The 9,417-nt window shown below is 42.4% G+C and overlaps 1 protein-coding gene across 1 annotated transcript in view; it reads left to right on the top strand.

The window, feature by feature from the left end:
* Positions 1-9,417, top strand: part of DOCK3 (dedicator of cytokinesis 3) — a 738,119-nt gene that overhangs the window by 645,383 nt on the left and 83,319 nt on the right. The window contains exons 25-27 of the mRNA XM_007952017.2: positions 3,683-3,810; positions 6,161-6,307; positions 8,878-8,976. Of these exons, the coding sequence (XP_007950208.2) occupies positions 3,683-3,810; positions 6,161-6,307; positions 8,878-8,976 (374 nt within the window). The remainder of the gene's footprint in view (positions 1-3,682; positions 3,811-6,160; positions 6,308-8,877; positions 8,977-9,417) is intronic.

The following is a 9,417-nucleotide window of genomic DNA, read 5'->3' on the forward strand; positions in this document are numbered from 1 at the left end:
GCACATAACAACAACAACAACAACTCTCCACTCAAGAATAAGTTTCAGAGTCTCTTGACATCCATTTTGGTCTTTTCTTCCTTTCCTGTCTTGTTAGTGACCTTTTGCTTTCTTCACTTATGATGTTCTTGATGTCATCCCGCAACTCGTCTGGTCTTTAGTCATTGGTGTTCAAATGTGTCAAATCTATTTTTCAGATGGTCTCTAAATCCAGGTGGGATGTAATAAGGAGTTTATTTGGCTCTTGTGGACTTGTCTTAATTTTCTTCATCTTCAACTTGAACTTGCATATGAGCAATTGATAGTCTATTCCATAGTCAGCTCCTGCCCTTGTTCTGACTTCTCCTTCACCTCTTTCCATAGGTGTAGTTGATTTGATTCCTGTGTATTCCACCTGGCAAGGTTCATGTATACAGTCTATGTGTTTAAAGTACAGGAACAATAATTTCTCATCCCAGTGCTACAGACTTTTGTAATATTAAATACATGTTTCCTTTTACCTAACTCTACTAATGGAAGATATTGGTGTAAAGCTACACCAAGAAAGTCAGCTTTTCTCCACAAATAACTGGTTTTTTGTTTTGTTTTGTTTTTATTTTCTTTTTCACAAATAGCTATTTAAGGTAAACACTTCTCTTTTCTCCAGTTCCTGGACTGAAGATTTTCACAGTGTTTGGCGGCACTGTCACTGAGGTAGTCACCCACATAGAAGCTTTGTACACTGCTTGAAGAAGGTGCTTTCTGAATAATGGGAGACTGCCCTCACTGATGCACTTCATTTCTAATACTTTTGTATGTACCTGTTGCTTCACACCATCCCTTAATTGTTCTTAAACTGTATGTAGAAGTGGAGTTACGAAATTGGATTTAGAGATAGCAAAACCATCACCAAATTTTCATTTCCATCTCGCTTTCATTGAATGCTCCAATTCACAGCATTTTCCCTGGAATAGGGCAACAGGAGGATCTTTTCCACTGGAGTCATTTAACCAACATTTTTATTCTAAGGCATATCAGTTTGGTCTCTTCTTTCATCATGTTCCAACAACAAATTGGTGTTTTGTCTGCAAACAGCTATTGGTTGTTATGAATCCTACTATGTTGGCAATTTGGTTTACAAAATACGGAATGAGGTTTTCTTTTATCCAGCTTTTAAGCATAGAATAATTATTATTCCATTTTATTTGAACATATTGTAAGTATTTGACAAGGTAGTCCAAAACTCTCTTGTACGTCATGCAATTTGTCTTTGACTGAAAAAGAGTTCCATTCTGAATTCCATCTGGGATATATAACAATGTTCAAATATGAACCAAAATCAAAAAACTAAACTCACTACCATTGAGTCGATTCTGACTCATAGTGACCCCCTTTGGGTTTCCAAGGCAGTAAATCTTTACAGAAGTAGATTGCCCAGTCTTCTTTTCGTGGAGTGGCTGGTGGGTTTGAACCACCAACCTTCTGGTTAGCAGTCAAATGCCTTAGGCACTACACCACCAGAACACCTTCAAATATGAACAATAAATTTAAAAATGCCATGGCTTGTTTATGTCACTAATAATCTGACTGAATTATGCTAGCCAGGTATGATGGGACCTGCAGGGTTACATAATCATTTACCACATAGGAATGCAGGATATCAGAACACGTTCGTGCTTATTTTTCACCATGTCTTCTCAGCCACCCACATAGTGAACACAGAAGAGGCAATTACACCCCTTCTACATATGGGGAAAATCTTCATCCTAGGAGGAGTTGGGTATGTCCAAGGTCTCAGAGTGAGTTAGTAAAGGAACTTGAACTAAGATTCAGCCTCCCTGAATTCAGGATTCTAAATATAGTCATCTCCTGATGGAAATGCTGTCCATTCACATAGGGAATAAAAGTAAAGAAAAACATTTGAATATGTGCAGTAGGACTGGCCATGTAAGTGCTCTGGTTATGAAGGGCTTATGATAAGACAAAAGTTATGTTTCCATTTCAAGGGAGAAAGTTAATAATAAGTGGGATTCAGTTTCTGTCCCCAGGTGACCATCATAACATTTCTTTTAGTGCTATGCACACAAGCAGGCACTAAATCTTTCCCAATGATTGTTATCATGGAAAGGCCTCAGAAAAACATTTGTAATTAAAAGAAAAAAAAAAAAAAAGTCATAGTGCTTTTTCCTCCAAAAGGGTTGAGACTAGTATATCTGTGTTTATGTTACAGAGTAAACTGAATATAACTTTTTAAAGGGAGAATTACAATTTTCTCACATGATACTCATCTTGTGAGAATGGGATAGCTTCAACAGAGAAGAGAAATGGGTTGTTTAAGGTCTCAAGTTACATAAATAATAAGAGTAATAAATATCTTGACTCTATCCAGTAGCAGTTTTAGAAATACTTCATTTTTTCTTTACCAAAACTTGTGTTAGAAGGAATAAAGCATGTATTGTTATTTCCCTTTAAACATGGATTAATCAGAAATTAAGTCATTTTGTTGTTGTTGTTGTTGTTGTTATGTGCCGTCGAGTCAGCCCTGACTCATAGCGACCCCTCCTTGGGTTTCCGAGGCAGTATCACTACGGAAGTAGGATTGCCCAACCTTCCTTCCGGGGAGTGGCTGGTGGGTTTGAACCGCCAGCCTGCTGGTTAGCAGTCAAGTGCCTTAGCCACTACGCTACCAGAGCTCCCATTTTAGAGTATACCAAATCCAAGAAAATCATGAGTTATGCACTAAGAAGCAGCAATAACATTCCAGGTACACTCTTAGCCCTGGAGATACTGAGATAAATGAGGCATGAGCCCTACTCTCATAGAAATTACATACTTTTGTTATCTGTAACCCAGATAATTGTAACTTGTATTCAAGTTTAAGAGGGAAAGGAAGGCCACTAAGGAGATAAGGTCATCTCAAGCGTTCTGTGGTTTTTTTTTTTTTTTTTTTTTAATGGAAAGAGCATCTTGGAGTTAGTCCACATTGAACCCAATCCTCCATACAACTAGGTAACATTTTCCATTTCTATCACGGCCCAGCGCTCCCATAGAACCCTCCCAGGCTCCACTAGTGGGCACATGCTCCCCACTTTGGAGATTTGAAATGTATGTGTAAGCCATGAAACAAACGAACAAAAAAAGTTATGCTTCAATTTCATTCACTACTATGGACACACCAATCAGTAACCTAACAAGTCTGAGGGGAAGAGGGACCAGGCTTGATGGCTACAGCAAAGTAAATGCTGACAGGAATAGGGATGCCAGGCCACCTAGCCAGGGCCTGGAGAGGTGCAGTCATAATCCTTATCAAGTCTGCAAGCTGTGTCAGTGTAGTTCATACCAGATGTGTCACTTAAATAGAATTTCACTATAAGCTATGCTTTTAATTTGGGATCTAGATTCAAGAGATTTCATTTGGAAGCAGCCCCCTTACATTCATCCTGTACAAAATGCCGTGGGTACTAGTAGGGCTCGAAATTAGAAAGAAGGGATGAAAGGTAGGAAATCAGTGCTGTGGGACACCTTATAATCTCCAGGCAGTGAGCTTTTAGAGCATCATAAAGGAGGGAGGGTGTCCTCCACCTTGGCTTCAGTTACAGTCTACCTGCATCGAGATCAGCGAAGTCCCATGGTGCCACTGGCTTCCAGCAGTAGCTAGTTATTCTCTGAAGGGCTTCTTTACTCTTTGTGTTTTCTCTCCTAGAATCCCGCCGCATCCTGCTTCCTGTGGTTCTCCATCACATTCACCTTCACCTGAGACAGCAGAAAGAGCTGCTTATCTGCTCAGGGATTCTCGGCAGTATCTTCTCCATCGTCAAGACCAGCTCTCTGGTAGTAGCCCCACACCCACTGAACCCGGCTCAGTTCTACCGTAGTCTTGTGTTATTTTAGCCAGAGGCAGACCAACAAAGATTAGTTTGGATATTTTCAATCCAAGGTGCTTTCATCAGTGACAAGAGGGTGCCCAAGTGAATAGAGGCCTGTGTGTATCCAGAAGGCTTCTCAATACAAATTCCTGCTATTTTAAAAAGTTGAACTGCCACACATCCAGCCAGAAACAGTTATCTATAGTGCCGGAAATCCTAATCCGTGCCTATGCTCTGTTTCTGCCAAAAGAATTTAATTCTGGATTCCTGGGAGTTTTCTGAGGATGCTCAGGCATGGTCACAGGGAGACAAGCCCGGCTTGGAGGAAGCTTGCTCATTCAGACTTTCCTTTCAGCTTCTTGACAGCTTGATTCCACCCATGTGACCTTCTCACACCATGGCAGATGGGGTCAGGATGTGTGAGAGACAAACATACTCAAGAGCTTAGAGCCCATAGAATTGTACTTTGGGAGTGAAGTTTCAAATGACAATACATTTGTGTATTTCTTTCCTTTTATTTTTTTTAAGAAATCTGTGGTGGGAGACTAGGGAGGGAGGGAGGAAAGGAGTGAAGGAAAGACTTGTATCAAGCAATGAAAAAGGTAGGAATTTATTTTAATGATACTTATTTATGTATTTATGATAATAGAACAAATATGCATTTCTTACAGAAAATTTAGAAACTACAAGGAAGTATGACAAAAGAAGTTGAATCTCCAGAATAGGAATGTTTCTTTTATTACATTATCTTAAGCTGAGATGAGATCCCTGGGGAATAAAAGGTCAAGTACATTTAAAATGAAAGCCAGTGGCCAGGTGATAAGGACATAAGAGGCTAAGTTATCTACATGGATCAGAAGAGGTACCTAAGAGAAAGAGTAGGCTTGCTTTGAGCAGAGAACAGGGACCTAACAGGGAGCCGTCATGTCCAGACTTAAAGTACTATCTGGTGTTGGGGGCCCAGGCAGAGAACAACCATGATGATGGTGTCTCTATCATTTGTTCTTGACTCCAGGCAAGGCTTGGCAGGTCTCCTTCCCATCAGGCCCCAGTGAGGCACACTGGGTTCTGCTAGCAGCCTAAGGTCAGACTGTGGGTATGAAAGGCTCATTGGTAAGGAAGGAGAGAAAACAGAAGCAAAACAATGAAAGAGGGAAGGGATGAGATAGTAAGAACAGGTAAAAAACCTGAAGGAGATGGACTGGTTATATTTGTGGTGCTAGAGAGTCAGGTACAGTTAATTGTTTACAGCTACGCAAAGAGACTTTATAAGAAAAGTGTTATGATCAACTCAACAGATAAGAAAGACAACTTTGGCCCCAAGTATATATGGTTCAAGAGCTGCTCAAATCTTTCATGTAAAATTAGGCAAAGTATAATTATATTGGATGAGTGGATAGAGGTTGGATAAGATTTAAGCTCCATGAGAACAAAGATACTATCTGTCTTGTTCACCTCCCTGTATACTCAGGTTCTTAAACAGTGACTGCTGAAGGGAGGGAGGCAGTGAAGACATTGGACCAGTAATAGTATAAAGAGGCTAAAGAAGGGGCAATGAAAATATCTATCTTTGTGAGATCATTAAAATCAGGTAGTAGGATTAGAGATTGAACATGAGAAGTATATGAGAGAATAGTATACACTCTTTCTAAATTCAGAGCCTGGTGGCTGAGAAACAGCCCTTATGTGGAGGTGTGCTCCACAGTTTTTGTGAGACTGCGGAGAAAGACACACTGAAAACCAGACTCCTACACATAGACCAAGGAACATGAACAAGAGAAATGAGGAGCTAGAAATGGGATCCAGACATATCTGGGCAACTGGCATAGATTGAGATCACCCAAGGATAAAACTCTGAGAAGAAAGCAGGTTACTCAGAAAGACTGAGATACATCTGTATACATTAACAATAGTGAAAGTGCTGCTGCCATGCCCCGTGATTTGAATACTTCACCATTTCTCACAGTGTTAGTCAGTCAGTGTCATGCTTTCTCCTGACTATTCCAGGGAAGTCAAAGCAAACATTCAACTCTTTGCTTCTGCTCTGTATATTGAAATTTATGTATTCTGCATGAGAGTCAGGGTGGTGCTGAATTAAAGGTAAGGGCCCAGTCACCATGCCAGGGCAACAGTCGCAGGTGTGCCTCAGTGTGGTTGTCCTGGGTTATTTGACACTACATGCTGGTGAGGCTGAGAGTTCAGTGTTGGGAACCCAGCCAGAAGACCACTCCTGATATGGCTGAGACAGTAAGTGCTACCAGCTGTACATTGGCCCAGCTGGTGCTAACGGTGTGCTCTCTCACTGCTCGCTCCAGGAGACAGATGTCATGGAGGAGGTGGAGATGATGGTGGAGAGCCTCCTAGACGTGCTCTTGCAGACTCTGCTCACCATCATGAGCAAATCGCACGCTCAGGAGGCGGTAAGAGGGCAGCGATGCCCGCAGTGCACAGCTGAGATCACTGTTAGTAACTAACATTCAGGTTTTCTTGCCTTCTTTTCTAACCTGGGGCTCCTCCACACCACCTCCCATCTCACCACCCCACCACCATTCATCTCAGCCTCCTCTCCTGCATGGCCCTCAGCATGCTTCCCTCTTCCCTTGTCAAGTCCAACTCCCCTCTCCACTCTGAAACCTCTAGGTTCACTTGCCCAGTAACCTCCTTTAGGGAAGATTCAGGGAGTATATTTTTGCCTTGGTTTCCTGGACACTGTCTCAGATGGCATTTGCCTTTGAGCCAAGTCATTTTCTACTATGTGGAATGAAGCAGGGATGTGTTTCCTGCACACCATGTAGTAAGAGGCTGAAGGTGAAAAGCAGACTACTCCTTCTAGGAATCACACAGGCTCTCCGAAATCTCGTGCAGGACTGAATAATTCCCTCAGAATGTGCAAGTATCTGCAAGTTAGTTGCTTTTATTATTTGTATCAAAATTCCCAGCATCAGGAAAAATGTGATGAGGTAGAATTGCACTGACATTAACTGAATGACAGAGTGCAGATCTAATTGGAAGAGAAACAGGCTAAGAAAGCCTCTCAGGAGGGGCAGAGAAGCAGCACCTTTGGTCCCCCTGGGCCCCTTCTCCCATACTCAGAGTAGACTCAGCCCTGATGTTTGGAACATGATAAAAAGTCTGCGTGGAATCTTCCAGTTTGCAGATGGAAGATTACAGCAATCTGTTTGAAGAGAGCCCCCTGTGAGAGCAAGTCAGTCTCCAGCATGCTAGGAAGAACAGGGCAGCACGGGCAGGGATGTGTTCTGGAGCACTGGGGCTTGGAAAGAGTATCTGTTCCCTTAGGAAACCGTTGAGAACAGTCTTGCTGGAGGTAAAAACATGTATGCAGCCTGGCATGTCCTTGTAAATTATCCTTCCAACCAACACCTACTCACTATGCTTGCTATGGGCTATACTCTGCTTTAAGCAGTTTATAAATATTAACTCATTTAGCAATACTGATGAAGCCACTCATTTTGTATAGATTATAATGAAGATGATAATAACTACAATTTATTGAGCACTTCTTTGTGTGCTTAACTGTATCATATACATTAACTCATTTGCTCCTCATAATAAATCCACAAAGTATGGCTTATTATGCCTATTTTTCATACAACACTAAGGTTCATGTACACATGTGTATTCTGCATACTTTATTATGTTATGTTATATGCCATAGAGTCAGCCCTGACCCATAGCGACCCCTCCTTGGGTTTCCGATGTGATATCACTACGGAAGTAGGATTGCCCAACCTTCCTTCCGAGGAGTGGCATACTTATACATGTAATAATTTCAGGGGTCTGGAAAGGATTTAGGGAGCTCTGGTGGCGTACTGCCTAAGGGTTCTGACTGCTAACCAGAAGGCTGGCAGTTTAAACCCACCAGCACTCCTCAGAAGGAAGATTAGGCAATCTACTTCCATAGTGATACTGCCTCGGAAACCCAAGGGGGGATCACTAGGAGTCTGATCCAGCTTGATGGCAGTGATCCTCATCATCATCAACAGAAAGGATTTAAGGAGCCCTGGAAGAACAGTTAAGAGCTCAGCTGCTAACCTTTCAAACCCACTAGTGGCTCTGCAGGAGAAAGATGTGACAGTCTTGATTCTGTAAAGATTACAGCCTCAGAAACCCAATGGGGATGTTTTCCTCTGTCCTACAGGGTTCCTGTGAGTCAAAAATCAACTCACCAACAACAAATTTGATTTGCTTTGTTTGTTTAGAAAGGATTTGAAGGACTGAAAAACTGTTGTCCAATTCCCGTGAATTAAGCATTTGAAAATCATCCAAGTGACGTAATTTTCCTTCCTCCCTTCTGAGGAGCCAAACATGGCTGCCCCATTCCAAAAGTTGCTATAAGATAGTGAAAGTTTTCGGACTCCTTAAAACAAGGTTCTATTCTATATACCACAGTAGAAACTTAAAGAAATTTTTTTAAAGGCTCACTATTATTCTGAAATTTCTGCTTTTATTAAAGCCTATAGCTTGTGTTCTCATAAAGGTCAGTCTGACTCTTCTGCCTCCCAGAGAATCACGTTGATCTGTCTAGCACAGTAACCTCCTATAAGCCTGGGAGATCCCCAAGGAGGCCCTCACAGAGGAGCTGTTCTAGCTCAGCAGAAAGGCAGGTTCCAAATTCTGTCCAGAGAAGGCCAAGTGCCCATTTCCAAATAACCACTGTAGACCTTAGCACAGTTTTCAGGCAGCATATAGTGACAAGTGACTATTTAGCCAGAACTTTCTGAGGGAAAAAAAAGGGGGGCAGAGGATATCTTTGTCTCATTTTACAGTAGTTCTTTGATATAGGTTAAGGTTTTTCAATGGCTCCTGCTGCAGAGGTTTCATTAAAACTGTCAGTCTCCCAGTCTTTCTTCAGTAGAAAAGAAAGCTCATTTTCAGGACCAGAGTTGTCACCTACCTTCCCATGGTCATCGGGGCCATCTCAGACCCTCCCTTTTCTCCTTGCCCTCTGTGGATTGTGGGAACACAGCCTTTGTGATTGGTTGTGCTAAGTTTTTTTTGGGTTGGTCACCAGGGCGAGTATGTGTCCTGCCTTCTCTCACTGCTCCGCCAGATGTGTGACACCCATTACCAGCACCTCCTGGACAACTTTCAGAGCAAAGATGAACTCAAGGTAAGAAGCAAAGTGCTGCCCTTTCACCCAGGAAAGGAAGTGTTGAGCCAGGCTTTTCACCTGCTAGGCGGATGAGTGCCAACAACCAGCACTGCTAAGGGGATGGAATTGACCATACCCACTTTACAGATGAGTATGTGGCCTCCAGAAGCTGCAAGCCAACAGTGTCCCTACACAGTAACACTGACAAGTTTTCCCTGACTGCTAACAGCCCTGTGATGTGTACCTCTATGAGAGCCTACTCTGAGCCACACTGGTTACCAACAAACCAGGATTCCTTCCTTGTATATGAACTCAGTTGTTGTTGTTGTTGTTGTTGTTGTTGTTAAGTGCCGTCAAGTCATTTCCGACTCATAGCAACCCCATGCACAGCAGAACGAAACACTGCCCGATCCCGCGCCAGCCCCACAATCCCTGCTATACTCGAGCCCATCATCGCAG

This window comes from Orycteropus afer, unplaced genomic scaffold (genome assembly GCF_000298275.1).
Source record: "Orycteropus afer afer isolate SDZICR_OR568_19922 unplaced genomic scaffold, OryAfe1.0 scaffold00323, whole genome shotgun sequence".
Taxonomy (NCBI): domain Eukaryota; kingdom Metazoa; phylum Chordata; class Mammalia; order Tubulidentata; family Orycteropodidae; genus Orycteropus; species Orycteropus afer.